General features: G+C 26.3%; 1 protein-coding gene and 2 long non-coding RNA genes across 3 annotated transcripts; all 3 read left to right on the forward strand.

Moving 5' to 3' along the window:
* The first annotated feature begins 163 nt into the window (after nt 1-163).
* LOC114387437 lies at nt 164-914 on the forward strand. The gene is made up of 2 exons (XR_003661313.1): nt 164-482; nt 551-914. It is a non-coding gene; the product is annotated as an uncharacterized LOC114387437 (long non-coding RNA).
* Nucleotides 915-4995: 4081 nt separating this feature from the next.
* LOC114372654 (uncharacterized serine-rich protein C215.13-like) lies at nt 4996-5862 on the forward strand. Its single transcript, XM_028330335.1, has one exon. It carries the CDS (start codon nt 4996-4998, stop codon nt 5860-5862), a length of 867 nt encoding a protein of 288 aa, XP_028186136.1.
* A 3309-nt stretch (nt 5863-9171) lies between these two features.
* LOC114370950 lies at nt 9172-9568 on the forward strand. The gene is made up of 2 exons (XR_003657968.1): nt 9172-9225; nt 9307-9568. It is a non-coding gene; the product is annotated as an uncharacterized LOC114370950 (long non-coding RNA).
* Nucleotides 9569-26411: the final 16843 nt, after the last annotated feature.

The raw sequence follows: 26411 nt of genomic DNA on the forward strand, positions 1-26411 counted from the left end.
TCATTTATTTTGTAACACATTAAGTTAAAACTTTATTGGAAAAAAAATATTTGATCATAAGAAATCCTGGAAAATTAGGCCAAAATTAAAGTGGACCACCTTAATAAATGATCAATTGTGGACTATTAATGATGCTTACAGTGTTATAGTGTACCATCTGAACAATAATATTGTCTTTTTCCTTCTTCCTAACAACTATTCCCTGTGACATTGTATGTCGCCACGATTTTCGGTGTACTCAAATGAAACACTAATTAAAAATAGAAAAACTAAACCTTCCACACCCTTTATTCCTCCAACCCCAATTATTAAAATGGGTAGGTAATCAGAGCTAGGGTTCCAAGCAGAAGGAAGATTTTGAAAGGCTTTGTAGGCTTGAGCACGGTGATATTCACTACCCTTTGTTTCCTTTGTGGTTTCCCTCACTCGATTGTTTTTTTCTTCACAAGATTCCTCTTGTTGCCGCCAGCGACAACAAAGAGGTAAAGTACTTCAAAGTCTTTATCTGTTGGTGTATGGGTTTTTCCTCATCCCGTACTCGTACTTGAAGGGCTGGTTCGGACAGGGGAATGACATGGAGAGGCAGAGGATGAAGAATTGATGCTTCGGAGTCCGGAGAAGGAAAATGAAAGTGCTGAGAATCTGAGATAGTGGGTGAGGAGCATGCAATAATGGAAGTGCTTAAATGCACGGATTTTTGGATCTTGTTTGTGACCTTTATGTGTGGGGTTTGGAACAGATTTGTGCTAGTGTTCCAATGTACACAATCAAAAGGCCACTATTATGGCCACAATGGACCATTATTAAGGTGGTCCAATGTAGCTTGGCCCTAAACACTAAGACACCAATCACAAACCAATTGAAAGCAACTTTCGAAACTGAATTGCATAGTCGCCTCAAGCTGCAGGTTATTATCATTAGTCCACACACCAGAAATTATGCCAATTGCAACAAAACTATGAAGAAGTAAGTACAGAAATTTTCTACTTTTAAAAATTAACAAATTTGATTAAACATTTTTTTTATATCTTTTGATAGATATATTTTGTTGAATTAAGTTTCTTCTACGTCAAAGGATACCATCATAAAGGTCTGAGTTTTGCGCTTGTGGGACACTCTTAATATTATTAAGAATAAAGAATTAATTAGCACATACATGGTGTGTGATGAAGAGGTCTCAACTTCTTTTTTGCTCTTTATTTACCCTACAATCATGCTCATGCAAACTAATTTTCAATGCTAATTTTTATATATTTTTTGTAGAACAATTATATTCATGCTACTATACCAAGAAAAACTGGAAATAAGTTTAAAAAAAAAAGTTGGAAGCAGGAAAAACATACACCATTACTAATTTTGTGTTGTTGAACTATAAACACAAATTTGGTGTGGTTATGTTAAAGTTCAAGTCTACAACTACTATTGAAGAATCATGAAATATGCACATGTATTTGAATTTATCAAATATGATTTTGTTTAGAAGGAACATATCTACCAATTTATCTTATATTTACTTTTATATGTGTAACGGCCATATTGAGTTATGAATGATAATTATGGAAAGTTTCAATCCTAATAGATAAAAGAAGTGTAATATCTCTTCATTTTATGAAACAAGATCAAGCTCTACAACGCTCATATTATTTGATACTAAAAATACTCTCCACAATTACAAGTCTCATTGTATAAATAGGACATCAAGATTTTGAAGAACAATGACACAAGTACAAAAAAACAAAAGTCGTGACTTAAGAAAAGAGAGAAAAGAACAACACCCGTAAAGAAATACATTGAACTTAAATTAGTCTATTCTTTGTATTATGCAAAGTATTGTTCACATATTAGAGTTTTATTGTAAATTCACTCATTAAGTGTTGTAAAGAATCTCTGATTCTAAATCAAACTTCTGTTTGTAAAAGTTATGAGTGGTTTAGTGAAAAAATAATACTTAAATGTTCTTAGATACATGGAGAGTCAAAAGAGTTATGACAATAATGACCTTGAAAATATTTGTAAGCCAGAATTGGAAGAAAAAAAAATACTTGTTATAATCAATTTTGATTAGTGAAACCTTCTACTAGTTCATAAAGGAGAACGAGATGTAGTTCAGGTCGAATGAACTGATATAAAACCAAGTCTTTATATGGTTCTGCTTTAGCTTGTCAGCATATTTTAAATCTCATTATTTACACATTCTTACACACAAGTTTTTCATTGAAAATAATATGTATATATTTATCTTATTCACTAGATGTGAGTTTTTGTTAACCAATTTATTCAATAAACATCTTTCACTTGAAAAATATTTCATATTTTATCCAACACATTATTCAATTTTCTTTTAGTGTGATTTATTGTATTTCAAACAATAATAATAATAATAACAATAATAATAATAATAATTTTTTCATAAAAGTAAATTTTAAGACATTTTGATTTTTTTTCTTATAAATTTAGATTTTAAAGTATAATAAATAATATTCATCATGTATCATAAATAAAAAATAGTTATAGAGTATTTCATAATAGTGTAATTATTATTAATAATGTTATCTTTTTGAATTTACTTAGAATGTGAAATTTTTTTATTAATGTATGATAAGTAAATTTTAATAATTATATATGAAAAAATTAGTAACACAGATAAATAACAATTCTTATGAATAAATAATTATAATAGTAATTATATTACAATATATTAAATTCAAATATATAAAATGTGAAACATATAATAATTATTATAGATAAATAATTTTAAAAACTAGAAACTATTGAAATAATAGTTATAATAATGATAACGATAAAATTTTTTCATGAAATAAAATTATAAGATATTCCTATTTTTATACCTAATCAATAGTGATTTATTATTATTAATAATGTTATGTTTCAAAATTCACATATAATGAGAAGTTAAATTAATAGCATATAAAAAGTAACATGTAATAATATTAAAAAATTAGTAATAAATCATAATAAATTTCAATTGACTTAATATTTTTGAAGACAATCTCCTCAATTGAAAATGTAATTAATTATTTATCAATTTTAATTTTATTTAATATGCTACTAATAAATATATAAAAAATTATATATATATATATATATATATATATATATATTATTTTATAAAAAATAATAAATACAAGTATAAAAAGATATAACCTAAATGAACCAGTGCATCGCACGGTGTAAAATCTAGTATAAAAAGTATTTGAAAAATATAATTAATGTAATTTATATAATTTATTTATATGTTATGTTTTTATCTTATATGAGATTCTTTATGTTAATTGCATGTCAACCCTTTTGATATTTTCAATAATTAGACATGAAATTAAAATTAATATAAGTCTCCTGTATAAGCAGAAAAATAGTATTATACATATGCTAGAAATTACCTTACACACATTTAATTAGTTGTCAAATACGATTAGTTGGAGATTTGGTGTGAAACAAGCAAATAGTTAGTTGTTCACATAATGGAATTGAAAACTTCAATTCCTATAATGTCGCAACACATCTCATCACCTAATTCTCCAACAAAACCCTAGTTTCTAGTTTCATTTCACTTTTTGCTTCCCAATTCCAATTCCTCTATTTGCCACCAACTTTCAAATTCAACCACCTTTTGCTGCTAACCACAATCGTCAACATCAAACAACAAACAAAAAATTCTAGGTACAAACTGTTTTTGCGGTTGTATGATTTTTCAGGTATATTTTCTTATTCAGACAATCAAACCTATTTAATATTTAATCTGTGAATTTTTCATTTTTAAAAATTTTGACGTAAATTCTAAATTTTTTGTTTTTTTCTTGCATTTTGTTTATATGTTTTATTGTATTTTACGTTGGAATTTTGTGTTTCCTATTATTTTGTGTTTGATTTTATTTTATCTATGAATGAATCAACATGGATATTAGGGGAGAAAGAATTTTGAAAAGGGGTATCTAAAATTTAATACATTACATTTTGAGCATGACTAATGTATGTGAAAAATGAAACAAGAAGGTAACGTAATGGAATGATAAACATTTGATTGCATTTTATGTTCTTGAATCATTGAAATGTATATTGCAAATGGTTAGTGGGTTAATAAGATTAAGGATTCTAGTTGTGGTCATAGTTTTGTTGCAATCCATAATATTGCGGAAAATTGCAAGTAAATACGGCTGATGTGATTGCCTTGTAGTCGCAAAAACAGAAAAACCTTGTGACCAAAATTGCGATTGTCGACCACTTTTTAAATCCTCATTTGACTTCTAAAGCAATGGAATTCACATCAAGTGCTAGATGTTCAAGGTGTTTTGTTAATGTAGTTCTTAATCCTTAATTCAAGGGTGGATCTACACATAAAAACCTCTCATATATTGTTTGTTGATATGCTATGAAAACATTAAGATTTAACACTAGGTTGCTGAGATATATATTATTCTCTTAAGGTCTTTTGTTTGTTCTCTAACCGTTACGCTAAATATAAAATTCCATTTTTTCAGTGTTTTGTGTGGAATTGAATTCATCATTTCTTCATAAATTATTAATAACTATGTGTCATTTATTAATCATGAAACACCTTTTATTCTTTGTTCTCTTTTTGTAATATCTTTTCTTTTTTTCAAAAAAGAAAAGCTTTAAAGCCCCTCACTCATGCAATTAACATGGAAATATACTGCAAGTTTACATTTCAGTTTCCTATCACTGAAATGTGTAGATATAGTATGATTCAAAGTCAACTACTCAAGTAAAATTTGTAATGGAATTAGGACATCGACAACTTAGTTCTCAGCATTCAAAAAACTCGTGCGAGAAGAGAATCAACAAATGTTCAAATGCATGAAGAGACTTTTGATGATAGCATAAAAGATAAGAAAGCAAAAAAAAAATCCAGGAAGAGAAGCACCAAGTGTTCAAATGCATGGTGAGACATATGATCATAGCATAAAAGACAAGAAAGCAAAAAAAATATCGAGAAGAGAAGTAAAGAGTTTTGAAATGCATGGAGAGACATTTGATCATAGCATAAAAGACAAGAAAGCAAACAAAAAATCAAAAACTATTGATCACCGTCAAAGAAGTAAAGATTTAAGTTGTGAAAGTGGAAGCAACAGTGACTCAGAAAGGCAAACAAATATCATCAGTAAAGGTGAGCATAGTAGGAATGATCACTCTGACACACATATCAATGGCACTAAAAGCATACCTTCCTTAGCTAGAAGGACAAGTTCTTCCTCTTCATCAGAATCATCCTCAGATAATTTCTTTAGAATAAAGGAAGCATTTAAGTATACCAAGTCTGGAAAAGATTATGTTTCTAGCAGTGAGAGCTCTGACAAATCTAAAGTTGACAACAACCTTCTAGTTCCAACATCAACATATCAAGTTTACGATTTGAGTCGCAACCAAAAGGGTATGTCACCAACTGCTAGTCCTCCTATCCAAGTGATGGATCGATCTGGAAGATATGATGCTTCTATTGTTCCATCTTCAATCTTTGAAACAAATACTAATCCATCAGAATGGAGTATTTCTTCTAATGATTCATTATTTAGTATTCAAATAGGGCAACCTAGTTTTACCAGAGAAAATGCGCTTATGTATGCTGAATTAGGCTTTTCAAGAGAATTGACCAAATCTGGTGAGGAGATAAGCACTGTCATAAAGAGTGTTGATGTAAAGAACTTGCAAACAATAGAAACATCATATGGACCTTTGATGTTGGAAGGAGAAAGGCTCAGTGAAGTTGATAACGAAATAAAGACTTCACATCAAACTAAAAGTTACGAGCCATCCAAGTCCAATGTGTCTATTCTTTCTCATAGTAGCGACATTGGCATGTCCTCTATTGCTTTCCCAAAGTGAGTTTATTTGTCTTTACTCTTTTAATCTTATACATTATATACACTCCATGTCATAAAATGTTATAAATATGATCTGAGTAAGCAAATATACATATGTCCATGAGGACATACTTATATTTGTTTATAACTAGGTTTTTTGCACAAGTTCTTTACAACTAATTTATAGACAAGCAAATGTCTTCACTATTAGTGTGATAACTTGCAAGAACATTCATCTATAGATATACAAAATATCACAGCTAAATCTACTTAGTGAGGAATATCCCTTTTTATGCAATGTAGAAAGAAGCGGACACGAAAATGGGCCTACTTCTATAATTGTAGATGGGTGTTCTGCCATTTATGGTCGAGTTGTGAATGTTCGAATTGTTGTTGGGGGTCCTCTTGCTGTTGGAATTGTAATCGTGCAAAATACAGACATCGCACCTCCCCAATGTATGTTTCCTCGTCTTCAACTATATCACATTTATTATTTAGGCATCAAGTTAAATAACTCAAAGATGTTCTTTGGTTATTGCTATATGGTTACTTTTACACTCAATTTACATTATTTATTTTTGCTCCTTTTGATCATAAGTATGTCCTTGTTATCTGTCTTGATGTTTTCACATTCTTTAAGACTTTCTAATTTTCTTGAGATTCTTTAAAAGTTTGTGAGTTTCAGCTCAAATTGTACAAGCACATTAATTTGGACCTGTTTTAAATTGTTGCAGTTTGACAGAAGTAGAAAGAAATAATTCTATGAAGATGGATATTCCTCGACAACAATCAGATAAACAAGATTCAAAAGTAACTAACGACTCTATTGCCAGTTATTGCAGTTGTTTCCAATCTAAACAAGAATCTGAAGTGACTTCCAACTCAAGTTACAATTTTTACAATTGGTTCAATTGTTTTTCTTGTCCTTCTTGTTGTACATGGGACCTTTCTTGCACCAGTTGCAAGTGTTGTTGTTAAGGGATTAAGTTTTACGCAATTCAGATGTCTCATTTGTTTATAGTTACCAACACCTTTAGGTACGTAGGTTTAATAAAATGCCAATGCACACGTATCTTCAAGCTTGTGTGTGGCACCCTTCCATTCAAAAAAGTACCTATGAAATTGTCTACGAGCTAGATTCATAATGAGTAAAGAGAAATTTTGTGGCATCCTCGAAAATTTAAGGTTTTTTAGTATTATTATTGAAAATTTCCATCTATCTCTCTCTCTCTCCTTTGGTGTGTCCAAAATCATTCAACTATTGGTCCAAAAAACAACTGTACCAAAACCATTATATTCATGGGAACTCTAATAATGAGAATCACCATGAACGAATTCTCTAAAAATTGAACTACATAAAGATTCTACAACTAGTTTTGCAAGGTTTATCTAACAAGTCATTCCTTAATTATAGAGGAATTACTTTGAAGATAGATCAAGAGATTGTTTTGATGTTGTATATCAATGAAATCCTAGAATTTGGGACATAGAGGCATCAATTGACATTAGGGTAAGGTTTAACACACTTATACCAACAAATAACTTCAATTGATCTTACCATTAAATTTTAACCATCATATAATTCATATTCAATATATTTAAAATGTGTAAATTATGTTAATATTGATGAATAACCAATCTAGTTGAACTATATTGTCCAGTTAATTTTTCGCAAACCAAATTTTCTAATGTTCAAACTGCTGAAAGTTTATAATTACGGTGGTATATGTTTGCATATACCTGAAAAGCATATCACACATTAATTTTAACATGAATTGACAAAGTTGAAATAAAATAACATAAATATGAAATATTATCAGCAATTGTGCATGGTGTGAGTAGTGCAGAAATCTAACTTTTGAAATATTCTTCTTCATAAAAGATTCTTTAATTTTTTCGATTTAAGTATTCAAATCTTAAATTTGAAGTATTCACCATACAATATGAAGCAAATTATATTGACTTCCTCTATGATTTCTTTTGAAATTTACTTAACATCCTTATTAGTTTTGTTTTTCTTATAATAACTCTTTTTAATTGTTTGAAATACATTATATTGACGTTTTCTATTATACAAGAAATGCATTACATTATATACTATTATAAAAAGGGTTATTGCAAAGTTAAAAAGACATGTATTATGGGAATTTAAAAAAAAACACACAGGAAATGTCAATCTAATATGCTCTATAATATAACCTTTGCAATTTGGTTGAAAGAAATTCTACTTCAATACCACTTGTGAGGTTGCTGATAATTTTGGAGTGCGTATATTTAAGTAAGTTTCAATTACTAGAAAAATTAAAAAGATTGTACAATGAATTTGAGGGTTTGATGTGTTGTGTATTCTAGTGAACCCATTTAACAACAACAATGATGTGTTGCATTTCATTATTTAGTTTTATTTGTACATTTTGGCATTTAGGACTTAGTCTTAACTCATTTTCTCTATTTTTCTATCTTTTGTAGAATTGGTTGCGCTCTGGGTGTTATTGTGTTTTTAGGTACCAATTTTAGAGTTGGAGGATACTCTTCGTACCTTAGAGAGAATTTGGAAACTTGAGAAGTATCAGAATCATGAGATATATCGTTCACAACTGTGACCATCAGATTTGGAGCATGTTTTGGAACAAGAAGAATGAATCATAGACATAGGACATGGATCGCAATCGTGATTGACGCTGAAATTTATCAGATCTCTTTTACTAGATTGCGACAGCATGGATCACAATCATGAGATATGAATCACGACCGTAACGCATGATAGACGTAAATTTTAATTACTTTTAAGAATTTCATTTGTATTTGGGTCTAAATCGTTTAGCCTATTATCTTTAAACAAATTGAATGACCCCCACAATTCACATTTCTGTGTGTGCCAAAGTTGTTTGAATTCACAAGATTGGATGCATTTTCTTTTAAGTCTTGCAACATATTTATGTGAAATGGTCTCTAGCAAGTTAAAGATTAGCATGATTCTCCCGTTTTGTTCTTTGCATAACAGGCCAGACAACTACCTTAAGGGAATAATTAACAGGTCAGTATTGTTTTCAATACATTTTCATTGGCATAACTCAACAACATCAATATTTTAATGTTCCTTATATTCAACACTAGTGCTTTGAAAGGACTTGATGATACTCCACAACCGAAATCCAAGGCTGCTGCTAGGTGGATTGTTGTTAAGGTACGTGATTTAAATAAAAGTTCTACTTATATATATTTTATGTGTGTGTACACTAATTGTAGTTAACGTTTAATTAATATCCAAATTTCATTATGTATTTAGTGTAATAGACAAAAAGGAATCACTGAATGTGGCTACTACGTGATGCACTGGATGTCCACCATAATCTTAGGATCTTTCAGGAATAATTGGGAGACGGTAATTGTTTATTACAAACAAATTTGGTTTTTTTATAATTGTTATTACATTATTAATTTATTTTTTTATTTCATCATGCAGTATTTTAATGAAGTTAGACCATTGGAAGCAGAGAGATTTAAGGCACTTCGCATACAGTGGGCACAATATTATCTAAAAGTTAGAAATCAAACATAGGATGTTAGGCAACTATGTAACTTTAGGTTAATAAATTAGTTTACGTACTTTGCATTATATTTTTTACAATTGTTGTTTCATCTTAACATTGAACAACCTTTGTTGATAGCTAGTTTTTTGCTAAAATCTATTTGAAAACTGAATGCAAATGATATATGTTGTGTGCTGTGTGGTCTGATTTTAAATTTACAGGTTAAATTTTGGTTTTTTGTAAAAACAAAGACATTATATAAAAAAAATTCCTGAAAACAACATCGATTTTTTATAAAAACCGATGTTAACGTGGGTTAACATCGATTTTTTGAAAAAACCGATGTTAACTATCAATAGTAACACATCCGTTAACATCGGTTTTTTAAAAAAACCGATGTTAACTGTCAACAATAACACATTCGTTAACATCGGTTTTCTGTAAAAAACCGATGTTAAAATTCAATAATAACACATTCGTTAACATCGGTTTTTATAAAAAACCGATGTTAACGTGGGTTAACATCGGTTTTTTGAAAAAACCGATGTTAACTATCAATAGTAACACATCCGTTAACATCAGTTTTTTGAAAAAACCGATGTTAACCCACGTTAACATCGGTTTTCATAAAAACCGATGTTAACTGTGAATAGTAACATATTCGTTAACATCGGTTTGTTATAAAAACCGATGTTAATTGTCAATAATAACACATTCGTTAACATCGGTTTTTTATAAAAACCGATGTTAACTGTCAACAGTAACACATTCGTTAACATCGGTTTTTATAAAAAACCGATGTTAACGAACGTTAACAACGTTAACATCGGTTTTCTGTAAAAAACCGATGTTAACTGTCAACAGTAACACATTCGTTAACATCGGTTTTTTGTAAAAACCGATGTTAACTTTCAATATTAATATACATTTTCTGGGTGTAATTCATATTAGCAACATCGGTTATTTATATAACCGATGTTGGTAATTTTACTTTAACATCGGTTTTTGAAAAACCGATGTTAACGATAATATTATCAACGTCGGTACTTTCAACATCGGTTGAAAAACCGATGTTGAAAGTCATAAATAACCGATGTAGAAAGCATATTTTCTAATAGTGACATAAGTGAGAATTGAACTTATTGTAGTTTCTTTGTTTGAGTGTGGACTCTTCATATATGGGCTCTCTAGAGAACTTGATTTGGAACCTGTTGAGACTATAATTTCTTCTTGCTAGGGTGAATATGATCAAGGCAATTAGGAATTTTCTTTCAAAATCCTGACTTAGATTGAATTTGACCATTAACTGTTCCCTTGAGCCATACACTATGATTTTTCTTGGAACCTTGTTGTTTATTTGTTTTATATTGTCGTGGTACCCTTGAGAAGTACATTGGGAAGCTCACTAATGAATTGTTGGCATTGGCTAAGTGCTTCAAGAAAGTGGTTTAAGAAAAATTGTGCGGGGATCAAAAGTTGAATAATAAAGTGTCAACAATGTTTGACACACAAACAAAACAAAACAAAAAAGAAAAAAAATTGATGTTGAGCTGGTTGGATGAAAGATACCATATTCATGATGGAAGGATGAGAAATAAGAAAACAAATTGTGATTTCGGTTTGTATGGTATCCATACTTGTGCTATAGCTGCACGATGTATTTTCTGATAGGGTATTAAGAGTCATTTGTAGCCATTTGTTTCCCCCTTGTTCTTTCTAATTCCTACCTTATAATTTCACCCCGGCCCCGTTACCTCCAAATAAAAGACCTTGTGATTTGTCTTTGTTGGCAGAATTATTTAGTGGAGATGTGGTTCCTTATCAAGCCTATGGTTGAGTTCCTTAGGTGAAAGACTTTGTAAATTGTTCTTACCCCTTAAACACTTGAGTGGAGTGAGATGAGTGAACTTGTCTTTGGAGATTAGCCTCTAATTGGACTTGAGGAGATTTCTTGCATGCTTAATTCTTGACTTGTTGCTTGTACTTCCTGTTAACCTTGTGTCCGAATTTTGTGAATTCTTGTGTTTATTTGCTGCCATAGTGAATGCTTGAGGACATCAAATCTTAAGTTTTGGGTTGTTTGATGCGTTACATTAATTTCATTTAGTTTTATTTGTACATTTGGGCATTTAGGACTTACTGTTAGTTCATTTTTTCAAATTTTCTATCTTTTGTGGAATTGACTACGCTCTAGGTGCTATTATGTTTTTAGGTATCAATTCTAGAGTTGGAGGGCACTTTTTGCAACTTAGAGAGACATTTGGAAACTTGAGAAATATCATAGTCGTGAGATATAATTCACAATCGTGACCATCAGCTTTGGAGCATGTTTTGGAATAAGTAGAATGGATCACAGGCGTGAGACATAGATCACGATAGTGAATGGTGCTGAAATATTATTAAACCTCTTTTGTTAGTTCAGGATAACATGGATCACAGTCATGAGATGTGGATCACGACCGTGACACGTGGTAGACGTGAATTTTAATTACTTTTTTAGATTTTCATTTGTATTTGGTCCATTATCTTTAAATACCCTTATGAACATTAGGATAGAGAGCTAGAATCTTGATTCTTTTTCTCTTCTTCAGTTTGTTATCTTCTTTTCTAAATTTATGTTTTGCTTTCATGGCTACCTGTGAATAGTCTTTTGTTTCTTTTATTGGGAGTAGCCTATGAACGTTTAATGAATTAATTTTTTGTTATCCTTGGGCGGTTCTTGTTCTCTTTATTATTTTTCTATTGCTCTATTTATGTTGAATGAATTTGGCCCGTGTTTGACATAATCATAAGGATTTGGGGAAGTACTGAGACATGAACCCATAACTCCAGAACTATAGAAAGGAAGTTATTTTATTTCCAAGAATAACATTTTATAGACTAAAAAAATATGCATGAAACAAGCGTCCACGTAGTCTCTACAATTTAAAAATATTTTATGTAATCTCTGATCTGATAAATTGACACTTTATGATAATTTTTAGTACTTTGTAACAGTTTTTAACACTTTGTGTAGTTTTAAAATGCAAATTGAAGCGTCTAAAAAATAAAAATTAATTTATGAAAGTTAAAAATTGTTAAAAAAGTTAATTTACTATGCCAGAGATTAAAAAAATATTTTTTCAAAATTCAGGGACAAAAAAATATTTTTAAATTTTAAGGACTAGAAAAACACATCGCAAAATTTATGAACTAAAATAGTAATTAGGTCAAAAATATATTTACATTATTATTAAATCATGAGATTAATAAATAAAAAAATTATATTCTCTAAAAAAATCATCATATCATATAATAAAAAATTAAATATTTTTAATTAATATTATCTTAAGAACTAATTGATTCAGAGGAGAAGTACTAATAATATCTTATATTTAAATATTACATGTTTCCTTAAATATTATGTGTTTTCTATAAGACATTCTATTAGTTTATTATCTTAGAGGTCTCTTTGATTCATTAAAAATTAAGATATCATATTTTTTTTCATACTTGATTTGAAAAAAGATTAAAGAACAACACAAATAAAGCAGGCCAAGAAAAATCTCTAATTTTTTTTACTCAGAAAATCATGGGACAAAATTTTATCTTAAGTACAAAGTATTAAAAAGACACATATGTTCTCTATTTCTATCTCTTTAATAATCAAAAAATTGTAATTAATCAACATATTATTTTAAAAAGAAAACACCAAATTTTGTTATTCCAATATCTCTCTTTTTATTTCAATAAACATGTTAAATTTGATATAAATTATATTAAGATAATTAATATTAAGTATTTTAGTAAATTTTATATTATTTTACTTGTATTTTCATTATTTTACTTGTATCTTATAACTTTTGTATTTGTCCTGTGTTGTTTTTTTGATCTTGTTTAATACCGTATTTTTAGGGTCTTCACGGGTCCAGGTCAATCTGACCCAATTATATTAGATTGAGTTTTTAGGCGATTGAGTCGAATCTAATTCAACCTATTTAAGACCCAATCATATAAGAGTTGGCTAATGAGTTTTACTTTTTAATTTCAACTCGACTTAACTCATATTATATAATTAAAATTTATTAATATATAAATCAATTATTAAATACAAAGCACATTAATTTTTAGCTCACATAGTTTATTAAACCATTCATTATTTTTTTTCTTTGTTAAGTTGTTGTTTTTATCCCTGACTTGGTTTTGTTTATATTTGCTCAAACTAATACAATACTTTATCTTTATCTAAAATAAAAATATCATATTAGGATTGAAATAATTAATTCTATTAATCCAATATGGTCATAATTTGGTCTCTTTTAAATGTATTAAATCATTATATACTTATAAAGCTATAGGCAAAAAGAAATTATTATTCCAAAAAAGTTTACAAAATAAAAAATAATTTTACATATTTATATCCGATTAACCCATCGCAATCCAACATGTTTATGATCGGGTTGGTTGTGTTGGGTTAGATAGGTAAAAAATATTGCACAAATCCAACCAATCCCAACCCATAAAATTTTGATCACATTGAGTAATAGATCTAACCAAACTCAACCCATAAATACTTCTAATATTTTTAACAATCAAGCATAACTTAAATACTTTAAAGAAATATTCATTCTAATATTAATTTAGGTTTATAATTTATTTTTTAAACATATTTGTTACTATTCCAGTAAAAAAAAACATATTTGTTACTATATATAAATATCATATTCCTTTTTATTGACAGAATCATGGATATGTTTGGCCAGCTTTTTATGTTAAAAGCTGGTTATAAGTTAAAGATAAAAATAATAACTTAAAAAATAGTACAACCTGTTTGTCTATTAATTTTAATATTTAGTTTTAAAACTATTTTTTAATTAAAAACCAATTATCTTCTTTAATAAAAAATATATGTATTCCTTAAAATTGCATCCACAAACATCTTGAAGGGCCCACATAAGTAACATTGAACAAATGAGGGAGCTAGAAGCATAGGAATAGGGATGGTAAAAAAAATTTGTGTCCATGTATAAAATTCATAATAATTATGAAACGAGTAGTGTAAATGGATATTCGTTATCCACGGTACCGATATTTTAACTGTCCATTAATTAGTGCAATAGTATCCACACATGTAGATATCCGCTACCACTTGAATACCCAAAGTACCCTCGTATATATAACCCTCATATATATAACATGAGTTAAAATTTTAGCTTATGTTTTAAAGAGTCTAATGTAATTTGAATTTATGTTTTTAAGGTAGGCAATGGACATGTTTTAAAGAGTCTAACTCTCATGGAGTATTATATATATTTTTTTCTTTTGCTAAACAAAAAAAAAAATTCTTAGCTTTTTAATATTCATGGATACTTATGGATATCTTTAGATTTACAAAAAATCATGAATACCCGCATGTTCAAGGGATGAGCACAAACATATATTTTAGCTTGTGGGGTAAGTAGCAGTTGGGCAATATCCATCTCCGCCCATGCTCGTTGCCATTCCTACACAGGAATTGGGTGTTGTGAATTATAGGCTCAAAGGCAAAAAAATAACATAAAACCGTGGTAGTTAGAACCAAATCAGACTGGCCGGTTCACCCGGTTGAACCAGGAACTGATGACCTATCTAGTTGGTTTAAACCTCAAAATTGGTGTACATTTAAACTGATCATAAACCAGAGAAACCAATCAAGAACCAGCAAAATTACTAAAAATTAGTGGTAATATTTTATCTTGGTGGCTCGAAGAAAATTACATTTTTTTATATTTTTTTGCTAATTGATTTCATGTGTTATTATTGAACTTAAAATATTATGATATACTAGATTTATATTTTCATATATAACTTAATTTTTTTTTATATGTTACCACTTATGATACTTTGAAGTGAAGTTTAATTTTTAATATTATAAATTTATGTATATCATGATATTTTTTGTTTAATATTACTTTATATATTTTATAAATTTTTTAAAAAAATATTATTTTATTTAAATCAATTCGACCACAATTCAACCTCAATTACACCATTAAACCACTATTTTCACTAATTCAATAACCATCTTTTTCTACTAGTAACATTGTGTAAAACACACAGTACTAAGGAATCGAAGGCCAATTCTTTTTAAAAGGCTAGCAAAAAGCTCTACATAAGCTACTCGGGATAGCATTTTTCCAAGCTCTTTTTTTTTTTTGCTTATTATAAATAAGCTACTTTTTATTTTAGAGCTTAAATAAAAAAGTGTTTGACCTACCTTCTACTTAAAAAGAGAAAAAAAAAAGTCCAAAAAAAGTTGGACCAAACGTACCCATGATTTTTTTTTTAAATATAATAAATGATCACTATAAAAATTAACACTAGTAATTTTGACTATGCAATTCCAATCCTTACAACAATTTTGTCCTCAAATATACAATGTTTTTTTATTACAAGCACGAAAATTATCAAAGTTGACAAAATGGATCAGATTTATTGGATCAAATCAAGTTGGATTGAAAAAATATTGATTTAAATAGAATCAAAATTATTTAGATTAACCATCTGGCTAAACTCAAGAAATATAAGTCAAAATTCAATTAGGTCTATTTTGGTTCGATATTTTTTTAATTTTCATTATTTTTTTAAAATTTGTGTAGATTTGGAAAAAAAAGAGTAAAATAAAGTAATATGGGACGACCTAATGGGCCATGAAACCTAACTAAACTTCAAAAAAATAAGATTCTTATAAGATATGAATGGATCCGATTCACATTTTATTTTTTGTAATTTTAATGGGTAGGTTTGATCTTCCCATATTTGTATTTTCCTTTTTCTTTTATTAATATAATTTAGGCTTTGTTGCTTTGGCAGACTTTTTTTATATAAAATAAAGCACCGGAAACTACGAATCATTTTTTGTCTTAGGAGACTTTCAAATTTCAGGTATGCAAAACAAAATTAAATGATCGAAATATTCATCATGGATTGATGAGAAAGTATATCTTAAACTAATACTATTTTATTTTTCGTGGATTACCAATATTCTCTGTATTGATATTTTTTAATTTAAAATATGCGATTGTTTTATATAAATTCTTTTTATCTCATATGGTGTGATCTGTCTCGTTACCTCTCTTAGTTAAAGAGCAAGCATTTTCATTGAAAGATGACTTCTTAAATATATCCTCTTACAAAACAATTGCCAAATTGAAAGAATGTAAAGAGACATATTAAATATATCATTTTACATCTGATATTTTATTTTTAACAATTTTAATTTTTAATTTAGGTTTTTATTTATTTATTTCTAATAGTGTTTCTTTGTTAAGTTTGAACTTTAAAGTTGTCATGAACATACATGTCAAGTTAAGATGATCTTAAAAACAAAACGGTCATCAAATCTCTTATGAATTTCCGTTTTATTTTAGCTTTACTTTTAATACCAATTCTCCTATTCAACAATTCTTAATGGATAAATAGTCATTTTTGTCCATCAATGTGTAATTCGCTGACAAATGCATTCCTGAAAGATGAAAATATAAAATTTAATCCCTGAAAGTGTAAAAAGTGCAAAAAATATATCTTATCGTTAACTTTCGTCTATCACAGTTAATAAAGTTGTCTATGTGGCACAAAAGGACAAATTTGTCACTGAAATAATGACCAATGTGGATTGCCAACATAGGGTATATTTGTCATAATATTTTTTTTTACTTTTTATCTTCTCACTCCGTTGACAGATATCCTTGAAAGATGACAATACAAATTTTAGTCCTCAAAAGTATAAAAGTGCAATAAATATATCGGAATGTTAATAATAGATTGTGACTAATGATGATGATGATGATTATTATTATTATTATTATTATTATTATTATTATTATTATTATTATTATTATTATTATGTGTTTATAATTTAATGCTCATATTTGTTTAGTATTTTTGTAATATATTTTTTAAATTACCTTTTAATATATATATTTTTATTATTTTGATTTCCTTGTCAAATCTTAATCTTTACAGTTAAAAAAAACTTTATCTTATATCTTATAATTTTATTAAATTTCTACTAAATTTCTCATTTTTAATCTTTAAAATTATTCCATATCCCAATTTCAACTTAAGTAACCTTATATTTAGATTGAAAATAATATGTCAAGAGTTTTGAGTAGAAAAAACACAATCGGCTTCGAGACCAAATTTATTTATTTTAGAAAAAAAATTTAATCAACTATTTTTTTTAAAAAAAAGTCTCACAAAATTTAAACTAGATAAAACTAAAGTAGAATTTAAAAAAAAATCTCACAAAATTTAATCAATTGAGTTATCATTTAAAAAAATAAAAGTCTTTTATTTTTTAAAAATTTTTGTTTCTTCAATTAATTATTAATCTTTATTATATGCTCTTCCATAATATGTCAAATGGAATGCAAAGTCGCTGTAGCTTCTAAATCAGCGAAAGATACAATTCTATGTTCTCCAAGTAATAAATCTTTGTAGTAGTTTTTCTTTTTAAGTTAACCTTTATATTTGTTTGAGCATTATTATATTTTTATTTAAATTTATTTGAGTTCTTTATTTGTTAGTAACTGTCTTTTATTTCATTCATATTATATATAATAAGTGTTGTCTTGAGTGGAAACACATAAGGTTTATCCATAAGATTCTTTCATATTTGAGGTATATATATACATTTTATTGATTAAAGAAAAAGACTTATAATTTTACTTTAGTTCTATCTAGTTTAAATTTTCTGAGACTTTTTTTTTAAAAAATAGTTGATTGTATTATTTTTTAAAAATAAATAAATAAATAAATTTGATCATGCGGCTCGTTGTGTTTTTTCTACTCGAAACACTTAGACATATTAATTTCAATCTAAATATTAAAGTATTTAAGTTGAAATTGAGATATAGAATAATTTTAAAAATTAAAAGTGAGAAATTTAGTAAAAATTTAATAAAATTATAAAATATAAGATAAAGTTTTTTTTAACAGTAAAGATTAATGTTTGACGAGAAAATCAAAATAATAATAATATATATATATTAAAAGACAATTAAAAAATATATTGCATAAGTACTAAATGAATAACAGTAAATTATAAACACAAAATAATAATAATAATAATAATAATAATAATAATAATAATAATAATAAGTTACAATTTATTATTAACATCCAGATATATTTGTCATATTTTTTATACTTTCAGGAATTAAATTTTTTATTTTCATCTTTCAGGGACGCATTTGTCAGCGGAGTCGGAAGACGAAAAGTCAAAAAAATATTGTGACAAATATGTCTAACAATTCACGTTGACAATCATTTCGGTAAAAATCTTGTCCTTCTGTGCCGCCACTTAGGGGACTTTATTAACGGTGACATATGGAAGTTCATGACAAGATATATTTGTTGCACTTTTTACACTTTCAGAGACCAAATTTTATATTTTCATCTTTCAGGGGTGTATTTATCAGCGAATTACACATTAAGAGACAAAAATGGTTATTTATCCATTTTTTATCTTACTAGTTTTCAAAAATAATATTTTGTTTCGAGGGTTTTTGTTACAATTAATTAAGATTTATTAAGAATTTAAATTTAAAATTATGTTAATTACAGTATTGTAGTTTTTTTAATATTACAGTATTATAAGGATCAACAATGATTTTTTTAAGGAAATGATCGACAATAATAATGAATTAATTTTAACAGACACTCAAAGAGATTTATATACGTGATTATTCTTCTTCTATGTTTTTTTTAATCATTTCTCAATGATTATAAATACAAATGTTATAATAATGAAATAAATAGGATAAACGTCTACATTAGATAAAAATTATAAAGAAAACTAAAATGGTAAAAAGAAAAATAAATAAATTTAAAAGACAAAAACAATATAACAGGTATGAAGTATGATTATACTTCTAACAAAAAAAATATTTTTTTTTCAAAAATAAAGACAAATAAAAAATAAACATTATTTCTGAAGAGATGTAAAAGGAGGAAAAAATATAAAAGCATGCTCAGGTTAATATGAAAGATTTCAATGCACAAAGCCATAGTTTTTTTTTTTCGACCTATCCATAAATGAGTATTTTTTAAAAATCTACTCCTATTCGATAATTTTGAAAAAAATGCCTGGTAAAGAAAACCTAGCCTAACATTAATCCAAGGCCTAGCTTAACAGCAAAGTTTTTTATACCTTTTTTAACGTGTTCTGAAACTTAATTATTTGATGACCATAAGAATTGTCACGTTGATTTGAATGGGATTCGCATTTCAGAGTGAGTCATATGGCTGAATTCTCAGCATTGGTGGGTAACGTGCATTTTCTGCACGCATTATTATTATTATTATTAGAAGATACGCATTATTATTCATCTTAAATAATTATCTTGGATCAAAGAATCTATTTGAATTAGTTAAATAAAATATATGAGTATTCTAAAATTTATGATATTATATTTAAATTTTACAAATAAAAAAATAATTATTTTGATCTTAAATATATAAATAAGTAATAATTAAGTCCTTGAAAAATAAAGTTTTTTTGATTTAATTCATAAATATATAAATTATTGTTAATCTTTAAATATTATCTCATTAATAAAATAGTCTCACAAACTTAAAATCAAATAAAATTATCCCACCTTTTACGCATATAAAAACTAAATCAAAATATTTATTTTCATAAAATAAATTGTCATAAGTTTAGAGGATCAAAATAGTTAATTTATTCTTCTTCTTCCTTCTTCTTACAAACCGATGTCGTGTCTCGCCACTCGAACATTACAAAACTACCTTTTTGTTCATTTATTTATTACAAAACGTGAAGTAAGAGTGACACGTGCGTAGCATGACGTCATCGTGCTGGCTCTAAGCGACACCGAAGGGTCGCTCTCACCTGCCATTGATTGATGTGCATTCCCCTCACCCGCACCGACACGTGGCATTCCCACGTACACCAGTCCTTTTGCTTGTCCTTTTCTTTTTTCAGACCCTTTTTTCTTATCGCCTTTTTCTTTTTTATTATTATTTATGAAAAATTAAGTGCAACTTGGTAGGTGGGCCCCGCCTCCATCATGACCCTGTGCTTGGGACCATGTGACGTGTATGGATTATAGTTTGTAATATAAATTTAAATAAGTATGTTATAAATTTAGTTTTGATAAAAAAAAAAGTTTACTATAATGTTATTTATGTTTGAATATTTTTTATTTAAAAGTGTGTTGATAAAATAAAATTTGTTTAAATAATATTAATAAGACATACTTTAATTTTTATTGTTGTTGAATAATATTGCATATAGAAAAATAAATTTCAAAAGCAACCTATATGTTACTTTCAACTAAATCTCAGTTTTGTGTTAAACGTAGTGAAAAATTATTTTTGGTGTGCATTTGGTTGTGAGAAGAAAAAAATGAGAGAATGAAGCTAAATGAAATCAAATAAAAATATTTGAATTAAAATTATTTATTGTGTAAAAAACGAACTTATGAGATTCATATTGAAATTCAAAATGTTCACATAACCAAACACACATGTATGTCTGACGACTGTGTTTAGTTGAGATAATGAAAATAAAAAAGATAAATATTTAAATTAAACTAAAAGTAAAAAGTGTAGAACTCATGGGAGATCCATTCTTTTTTTTTTTCCCTCTTTTTAGTGAGTCAAAAGTGTGATAGAGTTATTCATACGAGTATGCAAACATAGCCTAAGTATTTTTTTTATTATAATTAATTTTATTCAAATTAAATAAAAATATTAGAGATAATTTTATTCAAATCAAATATAATAATTATAGTTTTAAGATATCTTCTTAAATTGGATAACTCTTTTACATGCTTGATGGCACAAATTATTTTATATTGACAATTTGATGATGTACTAATATTATAAAATTATTTTAAATTATCATTTAATTACAAATTAATATTGTTATAATTTTTAAAATAATTTTATATAAGACAATAAATTTTTCATATATGATAAAATTATCTTATGATGTTATTATATAATTTTTTTCTCATATCTTATTAATTTATACGAATTAATTATTTTTCGCAATATTTATTTGTAAGCATATATTTTCCAAGTGCAAACTCCTTTTGTATCTGGGAAGTTCCTTCTCCCCATTTAGAATATATTCTCTTAAATGATAGGGTAGGTTAATTTTGCTTTATATTTCCATGTGGAATAAAAAAATATTATTCTATGTGTAAAATAATAACCGTATAAGTATTATCTATTATCTATTTTCTTAGTTTATGCTGATGATGCATCTGTTCATTTGCATTTGAGTCTAATCACATTCAGTTGAAGGCTGTTCGAATTAAATTAATATTCAGATTCAAATTCTGATGAGCAAGGGAGAGAGGATCAGAGGAATAGTTGGTACGAGGTTCTTGGACTTGGAAGAGTTCGCAGGGAAAAGAAACAAGAACTTCTACTGATGGTGCAAAATAAAAGTGGACATGTGTTCACAGTTTAGAGGTTAAATTTCTTTTTTAACAATTATATTATAATTACAATTTACAAGTATTCTTAATTTTTTTTCTTCATTTTTTATCAATAATATATTTTTTTGACCAAAAGTCAAAGATTAATTATTGAAATAGAACCATTCAAAGGGTTGAATCTTTCCACATATAACTTTTTTATTAAGATATTAATTAAAAATAATCATTATATTTAAAATATAAAATATTAAGTATTTATTTAAATAATTAAAAATATTTATCAAAAACATTAGATTCTTAATTAATTTGAAGTATTCGAAAACCAGACTTTTTTTTTCTCCGCGAAACTTTAAGTTTCAAATTTACCAGCTCTTTCTTATGGCCAGTCGACTGACTTAAATAACAACTGATTTCTTAACAAAGTTACAGTTTTTTTATAAAAAAAATAATAAAATAGATAGACATCTTTAATATTATTAAACAAGACATCAATAACATATTAGAATTTAGAACTGTTAGCAGAGACTTACCTTTTTTTAAAGGAGCATAGACTTACCTAAAGAATCAAAGTAAATGTCCAAACCACAAATAATTTCACTTACAAGTATCAAATAATACGAGACGGAAGAGACATTTTCTTTCATAGTAAAAAACAAAAGGTTAATTATGGAATTTATGGAGTTGGGTGTTTGGTGATGTTATTTTTCTGGAGGGAAAGTATTATAGGAAATGAAAAACTTATGAATATAAACTATTTTTATTTTTTTCAGAAAAAAGATAATTTTTTATAGGGAAGAATATTATAGGAAATGAATCAATTTAATAAATGAGAGAGATAAATTTATTATTTTGATTGAAAGTAAATCAATTAATTTAAATATGGAAAATATAATAATTAAATTGACTGAAACATTACAAATAAGTCTTAATCTAAATTAGATAAAATTAAGTAATTAATTATTCTTATTGTGTGCAAGGTTGCACACATTAATATATATATATATATATATATATATATATATATATATATATATATATTATTTGTGATCTTCTTTTAATTTTAAAAATACCCATATATAATGTTATATAAACTTATTTCTTAAAAATCATATCACTGAAAAGTTAATAAAAATATTTTAGATATAATCTAATATAAATATACACGAGTTTTATAAAATGGTTCCTATAGTTTTATTTTTCTGGATTTATATGCTTATATGTAGTTTTTTTTTTAAAAAAAAAAAACAAAGGAAGACTGAGAGTGCCTTCAGGTAAGTAGTTTAATTAGGAACATACCCAATAAGTTTATCAGATGAAAGCTTATATTATAAACTTGATCATGATATTTGTTGAAATGGACTAAAAAAATTATTTTGATTGCTATGATTTTTTTGTTAGAAGATAAAATAAACTTATTAAAGGTTAAGAAGGTGTTTAAAAAAAAATTATGAATAATTTATAATTTTTTATTTTTAATAAATATTTGTTAACTCATTTCGAAAATTTTCATAAATAAATTTATCAAAATAAAATTTTCTATTTATTCCAATGTTTCGTATATCTAATTAGAATCATAAAAAATAAAAAATATGTAATTGAATTATTTATCCAAATACATCAAAGTTACTTTCATAAAATCAAATAAACTTTATATAGACTCTTACCAACACCCTCGAAGTTTAAGACAAACAAAAGGAAAATAAAAGGCTGGATGGATGTTAAAATTGGTAATATGATGGAATTGAATGAACGTCAACTTTTTTCTCCCAATAAAATGTAGGTCTAGACATTGACTGCACAGGCTAATGCTTATGTGTCCACATCTAGTTCTACACAGTGAAAAGTTAAGTTGAAATGAAAAATTTCAATTAATTTAGAAAGCATATGCATTGACTATAAGATTCTCACGTAGTCACGTTAGCATAACTTGAAAGTTCTAGTAAATGTATGATTATATATGTGTCATATTTTGAATGGGATAAAGACGTTATTTCAAACAAGTTCTATAGAATATTTTGTATATAGAATGAGTTAACCCCTAAAGGCCTAAATACTCCAAAAATCGACGCAACAATCCACACCCTTGCTTTAATTAATCCCCATTTCATATTTAAAAAACTCAATTATTTAATTTGTTAAGATTAAAAAAAATTAATCTAATTGATGATAATAAATTTATTCTAAGATTATACAGTATTTTTTTAAATATCCATATTATTAATACTTCATTTGTTGTTAATCATAAGATCATTTTAACTAAGTTATGTCTCCTAAAAAAAATAATTATCGCATTAAATTTATTGATTATTTATATTATTATTTCAAAATTATTTTTTATTTTCTCTGTCTAACTACTTGTTTCTAATTAATGTTTGAAAAAAGAATAATTAAGTAAGGATATATATGAAAAGAATAATTAAAGCATCTAAATTTAGAAAAAAAAAATCCTATTAAAAGGGACAAATATTTTTTTAAAAGGGTCTTATAATTAAAAATGAAAGGAGTATTCAAAACTACAAAAATATTTTTCAAAGTTGATTTTTTAACACCTTTCATGACAATTTTTAACTATATTTAAATCCATCGTCGTGAAAAATAAACATTTTTCATGATAATTTTTAAATATCTTAAAATACTAATTTTTATACCTGATTATTTTAGAGACTATCTTAAAATGTGTTTTTTTTGTTAAAAAATATTTAGAACATGAGATTTTAAAGATAATTTTTTTAAAATTCATCTTAGAAATTATATATTATGAGATGATTGTCAGAAAAAATCGTCTTAGTATATACAATTTCTAATATAATTTTTTCTAAAAATTGTTTTAAAATATATACATTTTAAAATAGTTTTTAGAAATCGATCAATAAAAGAGGAAAATGATTTTTTAACATTTGAAATATTATATTATACGGTAAAGCGTGTTCCCATTATACATTTGTTTGGACTTTGTGTCCTTTAACTATCATTGCAAGCAATTTTATTACTATTCTATTTGAATGATAAGATAATAATAAAGTTAAATACAAATAATTGTATTAAAGTAAATGAAATCCATAAAAAATGTTGTTTTTTGGTCAAACAAATTTATTAGTAAATTCAAACAATTAGAAAGAGAAAATGAAGTAAACTTTTTAAGTATTTTATACATTTATTTAAAAAATTATAATGAAGGACATATTCAAATTAAATAAAAATTAAAAAACTAATAATGAAGGTTATATTCATATTGAAATATAGAAAATAATTTTAATATAAGTAATATATTGATTATATTTCTAAGTTTTGAGTCATACTCTTAAGTTAGGAATATGAATGAACAAGCAAAAGTATATTACGAAAAAGAAAAAAATAATAATTTTTGAACGATAAAATATAATAAATTTAAATACAAATAAATGTATCAGGAAATGAAATCCACAAAAGGTTCTATTGTTATTCAAATAAATTGATTAATAAATTAAAATAATTGGAATGAGAAATTCAACTAAGCTTCTTAATTGCTTTATACATTTATTTTTAAAAAATTTAATAACGAAGGACATGTTCATATTATAATAATGCTAATAAAAAATTAATATAAATAATATATTGATTATATTTCTAGATTTTGAGGCATATTCTTTATTTTTGGAATATGAATAAGTAAAAATATATTATGAAAAGGAAAAAATAAATAAGTTTCTTTATTCTGGTATTGAATTAGAATTTTTTAATTTGAATGATAAATTATAATAGATATAAATACCAATTAATGTATTAGGGGAGGTTTGATAGGAATTTTTTTTATGTCCAAGAATCATCATTCATGGAAATCATTTAAATATTTTTTTTCAGAATTAAAGAATTACATAATATTTTTTTGATTATTTTAATTATTTACAACGTGAATATAAATAACATAATATTTTACTCTGGGAAATGGTTAAAGGTACGAAATGGTTTTTGTTCAAAACACACGAACCTTGCATTTCGTCAATTTCTCTTTTTTATTTTATTGATATTTAAATTAGCATTTGCTTTGAAACAAATCACAACTATTGGGAGTTTCATTTCGTGCAATCGTGCAGTGACTTGTCGTATTAAATAATAAATTGCAACACTTTTTTATTATAGAAAAAAAAATTAAACCCAAGAAAATAAGTTTTTCACCTTTTTTTCATGAGAAAATTTTACTGGAAAACTTTCTAAGAAACATTATTTTTTAAGAATCTTATTTTTTTTAAATGGATATTAAATATGAAATTTTTTAACTTAAGATTCTAAAAAACTCAAAACTTCTCCACCTACCAAATTTAATGATTTTGGTCAAATAAATTGAAATTGATATTGGTCAAATAAATTTATTGATAAATTAAAACAATAGAAAAGAGAAAATGAAATAAAGAAGTGTTCTCATTGTAAAAAAAGTTATACGCCTAGTAATTTTTATTAAATATTTATAGATGTATAGAAGGACGATACTCATAAATTATATTGATATCGAAGATCCAGACAATATTAAAAAAATAATAATCCATTACTTAATGAATATTTTTAAAACGATCACGTAAAAGAATAAATGTAATATTATGTTAAAACATTTAATAAAAAAATCCAAATTA

Source organism: Glycine soja, chromosome 2 (genome assembly GCF_004193775.1).
Source record: "Glycine soja cultivar W05 chromosome 2, ASM419377v2, whole genome shotgun sequence".
Classification (NCBI taxonomy): Eukaryota; Viridiplantae; Streptophyta; class Magnoliopsida; order Fabales; family Fabaceae; genus Glycine; species Glycine soja.